Raw genomic sequence first — 14,987 nt, forward strand, 5'->3', positions numbered from 1 at the left:
CCGATCCATGGTATTATATGACACAATATGGGGTAGCTTACAAATAGATTTATGTTCTCGCTGACACTCTTCTTCGTTCTCCTTCTCCTGATCCGTTTGATGAGAGATTATTTTTCATCTCTTTTTCCTTCTTCCACTCCGTCGCACTATTTTTAGCTCTTATAACACCTAATACGGCTAAAGCGACAGCTTTGAAAGTTCTTCTGGGTCTTGGTGGTTCAGGCAATGGGTATCCCATTTTAGCGATAGCTCGTAAAGTCGATTGTTGATCTAAACTCATACCACCTACAAGAAGTAAGAGATAACGCTTTTGTAATGATAAAGCATTTCGGAATGTTGATTCTCTTGTGAATTTAGCTTTAAGATATCGGATTTGAGAAGCTAGTGAACGAGATTGAAGTTTGAAATGCGCTTTCTGGTCAATCAGAGCTTGAGGCAGATCGCTATGCGTTTTCAACGTATCGTCAGCTCCGAGAACAATAAGATGAACAATATCAATGAAGTTTTGACTCACCTGTTGCAATTATGATTTTCCTTCCAATGATCCAAAGTATCGTACTTCCCTTTGACATCCTCAAGTTGCCTGGCAGTTCGCTTCTCATTGTCTCTAGCTACGCTCAATTCTCTCTCTAAAGCTTTGAGTTCAGCTTGATTTTGTCCGTGGGAACCATTTTGTTCCTTTCTGAGAGCTTGCAACTGTCGACCAAACACTTCACTTTCCGCTCGTTGCACTTGTAAATCCTTTTCGAAAAGCTCCAATTCTTTCGAGACGGTCTCTCGCTCTCTTTGGTATCTCACTATACGAGTCTGGGCTTGTTCAAGTGATTCAGTGGTTTGAGAAAGAGTATTTCGTATTCTATCTGATTCTTGTCGAGCTTCGCTTAGTGTTGTTTGCAGGTCTCGAATAATCTCGACCTTTTCAGCAAGTTCGGTTTGAGAAGCGGCTGATTGAAGTGATTGGGCGTTACGTCTAGATAATGATTCGTATGCTCTTTGTTCTTTCGCTACATCCCTTTCTAGCTGAATAATTCGATTCTTCTGAGACTGGTCGTCCTGATTAACGAATTAGCACACGCGAGTATGGCAATGATTCATTTATTAATCTTACTCTGAGCAGGTCATCCCTTTCTCTAATCACTTTGCCCAAGTCATCCTGAGTAGATCTCAGTTTGCTCTCCGCAGCTTCAGCCATACGTTCCATCTCAGCCCGGAAGCTTTCTACCTCTGCTTTACTTTTCAGCCTCAACTCAGAGACTAAATTGTGCAATCGACTGTTGTCCTTCTGTAACCGGGATCGTTCACTGGCAATATCAGATTGAAGCTCTTCCATCCGTTGATGAACAGCTTGAAGCGCTTTTTGCATTCGCCCTTCATTGTCACGCCTAGAAATCGAGATGTTCAGCTTCGTCGATACCGCAAACCACCAAAGGTTGAACATGACACGATACGCACTCTCTTTCCTCTCGCTGTACACTAACGAGCGCCAAAGAAGCTTTGTTTCGTTGAAGCAAAGTTCTGATCTCGTCTTCCAGTTCGCCTATCCTCTCTTCTGCAGCAGCAAGTTTTTCAGCTAAAGCGACAGCGCCTAAACCGGCCGATTCGAGACGGTTGAAATTGTTATCGAGCTGATTATTGGCATCTTTAAGCTCGTTCTGAAGGTATTCCAGCTGAGCTTGAAGGACGGGTTCGTTGGAATCGCCTATGGTGGTCTGAAGCCAGGATAGCTATTCGCGACGAATTAGCTTGTTCGTTCATAATTATGATGCAGAAGATAGCTTACCTCGCCCATTGGACCTGGTGTCATTGGTGTTCGCAAAGAAGCTATAGCCCGATGTACGAGTGGTGTCGGTCGCCTGAAAGGTGACTCGGCCTCCTGCATGCCCGTTGGGATTGGGGAAGCCGATATCGTCATGTTTCTACCGGAGTTCAACCTTTCAGTCAATGCTGCTTTTTCTCTTTCCAAGGCTTGTATCTTGGCATCGCGAACTTCGACCGCAGATTTGCGGACCGGAGTAGCAGTCAACTCGTGCTTAAGCCGGCCAATCTCTCGGTACGCCTCATCTAGTCGTTCTTCTAAGGCGAGGACAAAGCTATCTTGGTTGGTTGACATCTCGACATTTCCAAGCGTAGCGGTTGATGGTGGTGATGTTGAGCGTCTCTGCGAGTTTCTGAGGGCTTGTGTAGCTATGCTGGCAACCTCTAATTTACCCTTCAGCATTTCGATCTCAGATTCCTTCTCCAACATGACGGTGTTAATTTTCTGCATTTCTTGTCGAAGATCGACCAATTCTTCTTCGGATTGCTGATTAGATATCGAGGTGTTCTGGGCCAAAGCGAGGTCTGCTTCGAGACCTTGAATCAATCCGTTGAGTTCCTCAATCTGACCGTGCTGTTGATCAAGTTCCTCTTCCTGTTCAGAGACTTTCTGATGCAAGGTGTCCATCTCCGCTTCAAGACGCGCTACTGAATCTTCAGCGATGTTTTGAGCTTCACAGGCTGCGCGAAGTTCGTCTTTCAGTGCTTCAATATCTTCTGATTCTGCATTGTGTTGTCCAACTTTCAGGTTGTCGATTTTAGCTCGCAAATCTTCCACTTGACTTTCGGCTTCTTCGACCCGTTCCATCAAACCCTCTTTTTCTTCGAGCATATGAGCAGAATGTTTCCTGAGATTTTCGACTTCCGTCAATCGCTTCTTAGTTTCGGTTGCAGAAACTTGCAATTCTACCTCAAGCTCATGAATCTGTTTTTTCAACTCATGCTCTTTAGCACTTGGGCCTTCAGCGGAGGTTGATCGCTGAAGTCTGGATTTTTCGTTTCGAAGTCGGTCCGTTTCAGCTCTAGCATCTAAGAGGTCTTTTTCCAAAGCCTTGACCTGATCTTCGAAGCCGGTACATATCTCGCCAAATCGTTTAGCGTGTTGTTCAGTCTTGGCGGAAAATTCGGCATGAAGCGTGGTTCGAGCGTTCTCCGCCTCTTCCAACTCGAACGACAATTTGTCAATTCGCTCGACAAGATCTTGGTGCTCCGGCGGATCAGCTTCCCTAACAGCTTCGAGCTGGATTTGAAGTTCCTCGATCAAGTGATCTTTTTCGTTCAGAGCCTCTTCGAGATACTCAAGCTTTTCGGTCATTTCATGCATGACCGCTGCATATTCTTCCGGCGTCAGGCCATCAAGCAAGTCTTGGGTGTGATTCGAATCCTTGTGCCCAGGTGAGGTTCCGTTTCGACTGTTGAGACTTGATGATTGAGTGATCAGCTGGGAATGGTCTCCTTTTGTACTATTTCGACCGCTTGGTGATCGAGTTGGCCATTCGGGTAATTGCTGAGACAGATTTGCGGAGGTCGAGGCGGCGTGGAGATTATCTAGGACGTCCGAGTTCTTCACTTCAATGCCATGGTCCTCCAGTATGCTTCTCAATCGATCAGCTTCGTCCCTCCACGCTTCAGCTTCTCGAGCCAGGTCGGCATTGGTTTCCAGTAGTTGCTTGTTCATAGCATTCAAATGCTTGTGTATCTTAATTCCATCTGCCCGTGAATCCGACATACCTTTGAGTGAGCTACCTCCAGGAGTCGAAGGGCCCGTGGGGAGTAAGATAGTGGGGAAAGATGTGTTCCCCCGAGAGAGCCGACTATGCATGTGTGAAGCTCGTTTGTCCGTCGTCAGATCTGCTGATGATGCTACCGAGACGAAAGACTGATCAGCTGACTGATCGAGAGTCACTCTACTGGTCTGTCCCGGTGTGACTGCTCTTCTAAAGGATCGAACACTGCTGCCGAAGTCGCTGCCTTCCTCAGCGATAGAATCGGTATCAGGAGCGGCAGATACTCGACGAAGTGGGTGAGGTGTACCCCGGATCTGAGTCCGTATTCTTGAAGGCGGACCAGAAGAGCCGAGAACAGCCAAAATATGACTCTTTCGTCTTTCTGCGTCGTTCAGTGGTGCTCTGGGTGTAGCGACATCGGTTGACTTGTTAAGCATGCCTAGCGGGGAGGGGGTGACGGGGTCAGATGAAGTGTTTTGTACGGAGACTGTGATATCTTGTAATGCGGTTGAAGGAGCGGACGGCGAGGCGTAGCTGTTCTCGTTGAAAAGCTGTTCCCGACTTGCCCCAGGAGTCGCATAATGTGCAGAAGTAAATCTCGCTGGCGAGTTTGAGTTCATGAGCTTGTGAGGCGAAGGGTAAGAAGGGTCGGGGGAGTGATGGGCTTCATCCTGGTCCGTGTATTCAGGATACTGATTATAATCCCATGTCGAGTTTTCGGGATGATTTTCGTCTTCGCTTTCCATGTTGTATTGATATTCTCCGGTGATCTCGTACTGTTGATGAGCGTCCAGCCTAGGCGTTATCATTGACACATTTCTTACTGGACCTTCAGGTGTACTAGCAGCTTCGCTGACATCGGTGCCGGACACTTCACTCCTTGATAAACTCGGTATCCGGTCATTTTGCGGTATAGGTAAGGCTGTTATGGCGGACGACTGGGATGAAACGATGTTGGCTGTAGCAGGGCTTGATGGGTCTGAGGGCGTCTCGAGTACAGCTTCTAGCTGTTGCAGAGTGGCCGACGGTCCACGTTTTCTAGGTCTTTCAAAAAGAACATTTCCGGAAGATAAGCGTCTTGTCACAGGTGTTTCTTCAGGCGGAGGGGCGAATGATGACAGCTCTGACAGTGCTTGAGAATGACCCTCTGTGTGATAAAGCTGTTGTACACTCAGCCAATGACTCTCATTCCAGGCCGTATGCCGAGTCGACTTACCTCGGAATCATCGTTCAATGGGACTGACTTCTCCGTTCCCAGCTTCAAGCCTTGACCGATCTCATCGCCTGAAAAACTACCACTCATCTCTCCCGGTGTCTGCCATCGCTGACTTCTCGATCCACGTATACTGTGTCCTAGAGATCCTGTACCGCTCCTTGTCCTTTCGTGACGAGATGGCTTGCTTGTTGTAGCCGTGCAGTCTGCAGTACTTGTGCGTAAAGAGCCTGACAAGGATCTTGCTTGATGCGATTGTGGCGTCGACGTCAGAGCGGTGTTAGACACGTATGGAGAGGGAGTCTCTACCCCAGGAGATTTGCTGATGGGAGGAAAAGGAGATCCAGAGGTAGTGGAGAAGGAGTCGGCGGATGAGCCGGAGACACCCGTTATTGTGCTGGACGAGGGCGGTACGATAGCCTTGCGAAGGGGATGAGGAGTGGTCATGTCCTATAGAATATGTCAGCATCAAACATGAAAATACCTCATGTCCACTTACTAGTTGTGAGGTTTCGTCCTGTTGTGGATGATATAGCGGCTCGTCTCGACTCGATTCTGCATTGCTCATACTGTCATAATCTATATCGTCGTGTTGAAAACTAGGTAAAGAGGGCAACTCCATATCTTCCAGCTGCTGCACCCTTTTGAGCACCCTGTCGGGTGTATCAAAATGGTAAGCCATATCTGTCGAGTCGGATACGCAAGATACGTCCTGTGGGTGATTTGACAAATTGTTTCTAGATTGAAATAGCACAAGTCATTGAAAGTTATAATTTTGTAATTAGTAGAATCAACCAAACCGCCAAACCAAACCAAACAAACGAATAAACAAATCAACAGAACAAGAGAACAGTCGCGCTTCAAATGAATCAACATGACATTTACCACGTGACCTCTTTAAATGCCACATCATTCCTACATTCCCTTATCAGCCGGAAGTGGCGGATATGGGACAATTCCGTTGTCATCCGATTACAAATAACTTCTAATGATGAAAAAAGGAGGAGGCGGGTTTATTTACAATCTTTGTAATACAGGGTGTAATTAATTTCATCATCGTCATACTCCAGTGTACGGATTCATCAACGATTTTGACCAAACATCCTAGGGACAGTTCAACAATATCTTCAAATCTGTTAACACATCTTCATCTGCAAGTAATTGTCGTAACAAACCAAATCATGTTTCTCGTTTGATACACATCTGAAACATTCAATAACAAGTCGGATTATACCAACAATCAATAAAAACAGAAACTTGAAGTGAGAATAATCACCCCTGCCTTAAGATGCAGCCGTTCCACCCACCTACCCCTCAATCTCACCGATCATCCTATATCCCCTCGACACCCGATTCACCCACAGTAGAGAAGGAATCTCACATTGGATCGACAGTGGATGCCCGGCAGGCGAGAGAAGCTGCTGACGGTGTTGTTAGGGATTATGAGGAAAAGCGGGATCGGTAAGTTGCCACCTAGGCTATATCGTCAAAACTTGACTAATTATCGTATAACATAGCCTCGCCAAGGCCATCGACTCGTCTTTATATCTTTTATCCGATCTGAAAAATTTCAACGGCGAACAATGGACTGTCAGATATCCTCATCTGAAACCCACCGAGTCCACAGAGAACGGGTCGTGTGAGTGTTACTTCTCACTTCTGTTCGGTTTCCACCTTAACTCACATGCCATGTCCTCTCTCAGCTTCATCTCGCCCGGGCATGAGTAGGCGTACCTTGACGTTCGCCGATGAACCGTCTCACACTACTGACGTTGTCCTCAACTCAACACCAACGATCCGAAGAACTCTCAAAAGATCTCTCACCCTTGCTCCAAACCCCCCTTGCCAATCTATCACCACCGTTGCCCCGACTATCGCAGAACCCAAGCGCATGGACGAGAACGAAGATGACTTCTCCATATTACGCTTGAATCTGAATATGGGCGCCGCTCGACATGCCAAAGGTTTAATTTCGCATCTAGAAAAATCATCAATCTCCGCCCTCCTTGACAATCGAATAACAGCTTCTTTAGATCACCTCTCTTCACTTCAAAAGCGTGTATACGATGCTCAATCGCGCGTACTTGTAACTGGAGATCTAAATGCTGGTAAATCAACATTGATCAACGCCTTGCTACGACGAGATGAGGTGATGCCTACGGATCAGCAACCTCTGACAACTCGATTTGTCGAAGTGATCAGCGCAAAAGAGAACGAGGACAAGGAGGAGATACATGTGCTGAAAGAAGCAGACAAATACGACCCTAAAGATGATTCGACATATTCGACAGAAGATGTATCGAAACTTTACGAAATGCTTGTCGATGCTGAGGACGACGCGTCAAGTCCATCACTCAGGGTGTTCCTCAAAGAAGCTGATTCCAATCTCGCCAACCCGTCTATCCTGCACAACGGTGTGGTAGACATTTCGCTCATAGATGCTCCCGGTCTCAACCGAGACTCGATCAAGACCACCGCCAACTTTGCTCGACAAGAAGAAATCGACGTGGTCGTCTTTGTCGTTTCCGCAGCCAATCACTTCACTTTGTCCGCGAAGGAGTTCATCTGGCAAGCGGGCCATGAGAAAGCCCGTCTTTTCATCGTTGTCAACCGATTCGATCAAATCAAGGACAAAGCCAGATGCAGGCGATTAGTCTTAGAACAGATCAAACAACTCAGTCCCAAAACTTACGAGGATGCCGCGGATTTGGTTCATTTCGTTGATTCAGCTAAAGTAGCCCTGGGGTACGGAGAAGCCGGATCTGATGACGACGACCTTGATGAGTCCTTCTCTCACTTGGAGCACTCTTTACGATCATTTGTTCTCGTCAATCGTGCCAAATCCAAACTTGGCCCTGCGCAGAACTACATCACACACCTACTTGCCGATGTCGAATTACTTGCCGCTGCCAACTCGCTAGTCGCAGCAAAAGAGAGAGATGCGGCCAGAGAAGAGATCGCTAGAGTCAAGCCTGTCCTGGAGAAGATGAAGAAGGGCAAGGAAGGTCTAGAAGAGTCTTTAGTGGGTGAGGAGGAGGCTGCTACTGACAAAGCATCGGGTAGAACAAAACTAGCAATGGAGCGGGGTCTAGACAGGGTCGGACGCGGAGAATTAGCTGCACCGGGTCCTGGTCTTTCCCTTCCTAGCTATCCTGGTCTCCTTGGAGCCTGGGATTACGCAGCGGAAGTCAAACGGGTTTTGTTGGCTTCACTTGACTTCGCTGTTGGTCTAGCTGAGGATGATGCTCGAAAACTTACTACTGAAGGGGTGGACGAAGTAATCAAACTTGGTGATGCTCATCTACCAGCGGATGTCGAAAGAACCAACAGAAAATTCAATCCTCAAGCAATGTTCACACCTCGAGCGATCCGACGACAATCAAGTGTTGCTTCTCTTGGTCTCGGCTTGGCTAGTCAATCTCAGTTGGTCGAGGTGAACGTGACAGACATCTTCGACTTGCAACACCATATTCACCTTGCTCGATCTGCTCTTCCCTCAGCATCATCAACATCGCATGAATTGGTACCCTTCTCGACCGAAGTGGGAGCAGCTTCACTTGCGGTAGGAGCATTCTCCATGATTAGCGGAAAGACGTTGGGTCTTCGAGCTGTGGTAGAAGGAATTGTCCATTTCTCGGACTTTGTATCGAACCCCGCAACTCGAAAATGGATTGGTCCGGTTGTGGGTGTATTCACCGCTGGAGCAATCGGATACGTCATTTACGAACTACCACGATCTATCCCTAAGAATGTTGGTCGACACATCCAATCCACGTTGACTGTCTCTTCGGGTCAATCAGTTCAAAGTGATGATGCGTCGACGCCTTTCGCCGAGTACCAAGCTATAAGAGTTAGCAAGGAAGTACGAAAGGTCATGCGACTGGCAGCATGGGATTTCAGAGAGAGATTCCGAGCTGCTGTTGAAGCTAGAGGGGAAGTAGTCAAAGCTAGTGAAGAGATAGAGAAGAAAGCTACAAAGGCTTTGGAGTGGTTCGATAACGTAGATAAACGAGTTGAGAATATCAGGGAGGAAGTTGGAATCAAAGTTTGACAGGAGAATAATTAAAGATAAGAGGGGAAATACATCACAAATAAAACACGTAATCGCTGGAAACCGGAAAGTAATATAGGTTGTGCATTTACAGTTCTTGTTTATATACCGTTTGTGCTATTATATCTGTATCCAATTCACCAATATTCTTTGATTTAGTTAGTTGTGGCGATTTGAGCTAGTCGATATCACTGCTCCTTATCATGAATAGTATATTTTTGTTCACAAATCTTTTGAGTCGAGGATTTTCGTTGTCTGTTTTTCTCGATCCCGAGCGATCTGGAGTGTACGGTGACTGGCGCCTACCTTTGAGATCAGATGTTATATATTTCGGCGACAGGTAAAGATAAGCCCGGCAATTACATCAAGTTCGAATCTTTTGAACAGTGAGAGGAATGGACCTGTCAAACGTTGCACCGACTACAAATTCGTCTCTCTAACCGCCTCTCCTTTCCATAGAATTCGCTCCTACCTTCTCTACTCCACCCTGTCTCCTCTTCTGAGCAATACCTCTTAGACTCTCTGTGTCCTCATTCTTGAGAGTGTAGAGAATGAAGGATACACGAATCGTCCTCGAATCGAATCATATCTCCCAGCGCGATCCTACTATCAGATTCCATTCGTGCAATATGTCAGACATGCTTGAGATGTCAGGTTATGAGTCGTCCATAGGTAGCCCAACGATCAAGCTGACCAAGAGGTACAATGCCGAATCCGCTGAATCTTGGTTGATCTGCTTATCTACTTGTTACGCAAACTGACGAGCTAGAGATATGTCATGCCATGATCCCTTCAGAAGATAAATTCGGTAGATATGCTTCTTGACGTTATCCCCGGTCCCAAGTCACTCGCAACAACGCAAATTGCCAATGCTGTACGATGGACTTCAGCATTTATGGATATGAACTCAGTCATACTAGCCTGATTCGCTTGATTGAGCTCACGATCGTCGCTTACTCCTGGAATTGTGCGTACAATGCTTATCGATAACTCAGGACGAAGCTCGAGAATATGGCGAGGAGAGTTGCGAAGTTTGTATGCTTGAGCTGCTCAGAGTGTTCATCAAGGTCTTTCTGACCGATCGCCTGCTCCCGCTCTCTCCATGATAATAAGGAAATTCTGCAGATTCAAGGCACCTTGACACAGCGGTTGTGTGGCTCAGCTGAAGTAAGTTGTCAAGGAGGAAGATAGAAGGGAGAGCTACTTTTGGTTCCCGCTTGTGTGCATGACCAATCATTGAAAGATCTCGTGTTCCAAGTTAGTAGGAAAGGCATCTGAGGGGAGATTTGATAGGACTCATGAGCTAAAGTGTGCAGGAGTTGTTCATTTGTGAGACAGTGGCAAGTTTACTCGTCTTGCTGCCGAAGATGAGCTCATCGACGCGAAAGGCCAAATGTTGTAATGCAAAAAGGCTCAAGCGGATCTGATGAAGCGTAGGAAGCCATCGATAGTGAGCCAGCCAACGATCTCGATGCCCAATACCGCTGCACAACTGAAATTGATATCATTAAATACGCTTATGAGCCAAACACATAGCTAAGCAGATAAAACCGTCCTTATTGGTCACAAGCGTCAGGCAATTATGCGGCGCTTGCTGAACACAACAAACAGTCAAAGATGTTTCAAGTACCCTAAAAGAAAATGATTTCGGAGCTCCGATTCTCACGCATCAGCTATCATGAACAGTATGATGTGCGAACTGGGTCCTCATGGAGACTCCCTTGATGACTGTAGTTCAGCGTTATCACCACCCCATTTCGGAGAAAACGATTGTTATGTCGGTGCTCTCCACCATTCATTTCGCCTGTTTCCCTATTTTAGCGGAATATAAGTGCATTTAGACTATTTATTCTATGCGCCCTTGTTCCTCCATCAAAGTGTGTATGGTCAATTGATACTTGCATTCACGATAACATCGGATCAAAACAGCGTGATGGAGTTCCTGTATGTCCTGTATATAACCGTTCCTCCCAAATAAAGAAAATAGAGAAGAAAGAAGTGAGACGTATGCTGGAATCATGACACCATCGTCGCGATACCGTCACCAGTGGCTTTCAGATCCAGTCTAAAGCCTACTTCATGCTCTAATTCATCAAGGCAATGCCGCCGGCGCCATCGATGTAGTGAAAAATGCGTCATTTCTGCCTTTACAGTGTTATAGCTCAGTCTGGACAAACACATTTTCGGTACATGACGCGGTGGCACAGTTTGATGAACGGTGATTAGGTGGAGCGATATCGGCATACACGGTAAATCGTGAGAATATTGCGAGACAGAATTTAAGATAGTCAAATGGCAATAAGCAATTGTTGATGAAGTAGGAACGTTGAAGGGAGAAAGGAGAGAAAGAGTTAGGGAATAAAATTATAAATTATGACGCGGAAATTAGAAATGTATTAAACCAAGATACCAGAAAAACCCTGAGATTTGGATCAAGACTTTTTAACCCTGGTTTAAAACATCAATCAAATCTCTTTAAACCAAAAAATTGTTTTCGAGCTTATCTCTGTTGATACCAGAGCTAATTTTTGTGTATTTTCTCACGATCTGGTCGATGAATTCAGGTTTTCAGTTAGTCCGACTTAAAATTCCCTAGAGAAACCCTTGTTTTTTTAAGTCATCGCCGACCCGATCAATAGCGACATCATCATTGTTCTCTCTTGCCTTTTTCGCTACTTATCTGTAAAGGACGCTTTTGGGGGTGTCATCGACCGTATTGTAGTCACTGTGACAAGCCTTTGTCACCGAGCTGCATGCATATCATAACATATAAAGGCATGCATTCGCTTTTTCATTTCTTCTTTCTTCCTTTCCCATCAATTCTTACAGAACCAAACAGTAAACAATAGAAAGCATTAAAACTTCATAATAAAATCAATCAGTTTAATAATCTCATTACACAATGTCTGATCAACGTTATAAACAAGCATCAATCTTCACCGCCGATGGTGTCTTATTCGACATGGTGAGTCGACTGACGTCGATCGGAGTTCGCTTCATACTAACGTTGCTATCACAGGACGGTACTCTCACCGACTCTATCGCCGCTGTCGAAGCCGCCTGGACTGCCAAAGCTGAAGAATTAGGTCTTGAACCCGAGGCTGTTATCAAAGCCACCCACGGTCGACGAGCAAGTGATAACCTCACAGAACTAGTTCCAGGATTAAGGAAAGAACACGTCGAGAGAGTAGAACAAGAGGTTGAGAGTGAGTATATCTTTATCTCATATACCGCGCCATGTGCCACTCAGCTAACAGCACTTTCCAGAATTCGAAAAATCAATCTTAACATTTGCCGACACCCCTCCTTATTCCAGAAGAGGTTCTTTGAGTTCTGCTCGATCTCGAAACTCTTCAAGCTCCAGTCGTCGTTCATCTTCCATGACCCCTCTAACACCCGTCAGCAATACACCCGATATCTCCAAACACCCTTTGTTCCAAATGAGCACTGCCGATACACTAAACATGACGAGTATGAAGCTCAGCAGTACCACCATTAGCGAAGTCGCTGTAGTCGACGAAACACCTTTTGATGAGGATGAAGCCGAAGATATCATCGATATGTCCGTCAAGATCCTCCCAGGTGTCCGAAAGATGATAAATTCTTTGCCAGAGGGTAAATACGCCGTCGCCACTTCAGGTGCCAAGACATATTGTCACGGTTGTCTCAACAGAACCGGTATCATCATTCCTAAAGTGTGTGTCACAGCCGATGACTCTCGATTACTTCGTGGTAAACCATTCCCCGATCCTTTCTTACTCGCTGCTTCCGATCTTGGTATCGCCCCTACTCGAGCTGTTGTTTTCGAAGATTCTCCTTCTGGTATCAAAGCTGGTGTCGCTTCAGGTGCTACGGTCATTGCCGTTTGTACATCTCATACTAGGGATAAGATTGAAAACCTCGGTGCTCATTATATCGTTGACACCATGGATCAAATTAAAGTTGATCATCTCGAAGATGGTCAACTTCAATTTACTGTAGCCCACTAGAATCCTTCTAGCCTGTTCCTCTTCTCCCATGATCATCCGATCATCCTTTGTAGCTTATAGAAATTTGTCTTTATATAGAACATGCTTGTTTCCATAGATTATGTAGATCATGTTGATGAATTTTAGTTATGACATAATGTTCCTCGTACAGGTTCAGTTACCCGGTTATGTGGAGGTGGTCCACTTCTATGCAAAGTCGATTGAAAATGATGTAACCCTTCCAATGGTCATGTCAACAAAGCCGCTCACCATCCATTGGGGCATATAATCGGAATGTATGCGCTTTCAAGGTAATGTTCAAGATGGCGGGTTTGAAAGAATTGGTATACATATGCAGAACATATCTTGATCTTGACCAAAACGAAGACGAAGATACTTTGGATATTGTTATAATATCATCCTTCAGCTCGAAATTATTTACACGAAAGCACATCTAAAATGCCCCCTCAACTTCTCTCCGGCATTACCAAACGAGCTTGTGCTTACCACCTCACCGATACAGTGAGTGAGCCTGCAACACTGCCTCCAAATTTAATGCTGACATTAGGATTGAACAGGGAGGTAAATTATACGACTCAGATGGGAATGAATGTGTAAACTTGTCTAAAGATGACAAGATATTCCTTGCTATAGCCCTATCTATATGTACGTTGTTCTATGTACTCTCTTGAGATATCTGGCTTATAGCGTAACCCAATCAGGCGGTTTGGTTTTGGCTATACTTGGTGGAATATATATGCGCAAGATATATCGATCTAGAGCTAAAGAAAGAGCAGCTCAATTAGCTTATGAACCTAAAACGTCATCTATGGGTACACCATTAATGAGGCATGCTGGATCTTTTGCATCACTTCCACTTTCAAGACAAACTTCTAATGTTCCTGTACCCGTTTCACCATTATTATCATCGGATTCTAGTCATTCAACAAGTAGTTCAACGAATCCTGGATCACCTTATTCACCAAATTCAGAAAACTTTCATTTCCCAATTTTATCAGCTGATGGACATCTCTTACCACCTCCTCCTGCTTCTTCTCGTCGATCCCCTATTGAATTAATTGATCCAAATGCTAGACCATTACCATTAGCTCCTACAAGTCCAAATGCACCTCTTTATGCACCAGTACCGAAAAGTACAGAAAGATGGAGTTACAGAACTCCTTCAGAAGATTCACATGCCAACTTATACCCTTCAGGTCTTTATTCAGGAGTGGAAATTAGAAGGGATGGATCAGTAGAAATTATGAGAGATGATTTTGGAATTGAAACAGCCAATATGAGATCATCTCCAACTATATCCAGAGTCGATCATTCTTTGAACGGATATGCTCCTCAAAGGGCAACATTTTATCGAAGTCTTTCGGCGGAAGGGGACGATTTATCAGTCTATGATTACGTCTCTGAAGAGCAACATGGCAGATATTGAGGTGGGGGAAAAGTTTCGTCAAACAACGATTGCCTGTGATTGCACGGATATACCAAAGGGGAAAATGATACCAACGTATACTCGTTATACCCAATGACTTTGCTTGTACCATTATGTAAAAACATGTATATTCTTCTTGACAACCGAGAGACACACGACTCTGATCAACCACTTTCTCAAGCGCACTCGTAGAAATAGTCATGCAGATGTGCGTTGATGACATGCGGTAATACAATTTGTACAGAATTATAATGATGTATCGAATATAAAATACCTTATTCCGACAAGGCATTCTGAGCCTGGAGTTGCGAGAAAAGGTCCTAGCGAGATCGTTGTAAGCATAGTACGTTGCAATCTGCATGCACTTCTCGACTTACCTCCGCGGAATGATCTGACCGTTCCGGCAGGCCGTTCTCCCTCAAGATGAAATTCATCAATAATCCCATTTGATGTTCCGTTATGGTGGTTGATCCCGGTGGTATAGCAGGAGCTACACATGTCAGCTAGACCCTCTTTGCATATGAGCTCACCTCTTATTTTAGGTTTCAAGAATTCATGATGCAGCAACTCTGGAATCGTCAAGCGGTGATCCTTCCTATAGGCAAGACATCTCTTCATCGTGTCTATGGCCGCTGGGCTTACCGAGACAGCCAGTGAAGAAGGATCGATCGGTTGACCGTCGAGGCCTACGCCGACCGTAGTCTTGGGCACAGCCATCTCGGGGTATTCGATCAAGTGTCTTGGGTCTGCGATGACTTGCATCTTG

The 14,987-nt window shown here is 45.4% G+C and overlaps 5 protein-coding genes across 5 annotated transcripts; 3 read left to right on the top strand and 2 right to left on the bottom strand.

The window, feature by feature from the left end:
* Positions 1 to 49: 49 nt before the first annotated feature.
* Positions 50 to 5,437, bottom strand: I206_107184 (uncharacterized protein; the record flags this gene model as incomplete). Its single annotated transcript, XM_070203465.1, has 7 exons — positions 50 to 443; positions 515 to 1,053; positions 1,109 to 1,382; positions 1,453 to 1,724; positions 1,781 to 4,702; positions 4,759 to 5,205; positions 5,255 to 5,437. The coding sequence occupies 7 exons, from the start codon at positions 5,435 to 5,437 to the stop codon at positions 50 to 52; spliced, it is 5,031 nt and encodes a 1,676-aa protein (XP_070059566.1).
* Positions 5,438 to 6,043: 606 nt separating this feature from the next.
* Positions 6,044 to 8,806, top strand: I206_107185 (uncharacterized protein; the record flags this gene model as incomplete). The annotated part of the gene is made up of 3 exons (XM_019156991.1): positions 6,044 to 6,216; positions 6,273 to 6,394; positions 6,459 to 8,806. 3 exons carry the CDS (start codon positions 6,044 to 6,046, stop codon positions 8,804 to 8,806), a joined length of 2,643 nt encoding a protein of 880 aa, XP_019009709.1.
* Positions 8,807 to 11,708: 2,902 nt separating this feature from the next.
* On the top strand, positions 11,709 to 12,795 carry I206_107186 (uncharacterized protein; the record flags this gene model as incomplete). Its single annotated transcript, XM_019156990.1, has 3 exons — positions 11,709 to 11,771; positions 11,826 to 12,012; positions 12,074 to 12,795. The coding sequence occupies 3 exons, from the start codon at positions 11,709 to 11,711 to the stop codon at positions 12,793 to 12,795; spliced, it is 972 nt and encodes a 323-aa protein (XP_019009708.1).
* Positions 12,796 to 13,233: 438 nt separating this feature from the next.
* On the top strand, positions 13,234 to 14,221 carry I206_107187 (uncharacterized protein; the record flags this gene model as incomplete). The annotated part of the gene is made up of 3 exons (XM_019156989.1): positions 13,234 to 13,296; positions 13,353 to 13,440; positions 13,497 to 14,221. The coding sequence occupies 3 exons, from the start codon at positions 13,234 to 13,236 to the stop codon at positions 14,219 to 14,221; spliced, it is 876 nt and encodes a 291-aa protein (XP_019009707.1).
* A 275-nt stretch (positions 14,222 to 14,496) lies between these two features.
* On the bottom strand, positions 14,497 to 14,983 carry I206_107188 (uncharacterized protein; the record flags this gene model as incomplete). The annotated part of the gene is made up of 3 exons (XM_070203466.1): positions 14,497 to 14,541; positions 14,599 to 14,724; positions 14,864 to 14,983. The coding sequence occupies 3 exons, from the start codon at positions 14,981 to 14,983 to the stop codon at positions 14,497 to 14,499; spliced, it is 291 nt and encodes a 96-aa protein (XP_070059567.1).
* Positions 14,984 to 14,987: the final 4 nt, after the last annotated feature.

The sequence above is a fragment of the Kwoniella pini genome, chromosome 10, assembly GCF_000512605.2.
Source record: "Kwoniella pini CBS 10737 chromosome 10, complete sequence".
Taxonomy (NCBI): Eukaryota; Fungi; Basidiomycota; class Tremellomycetes; order Tremellales; family Cryptococcaceae; genus Kwoniella; species Kwoniella pini.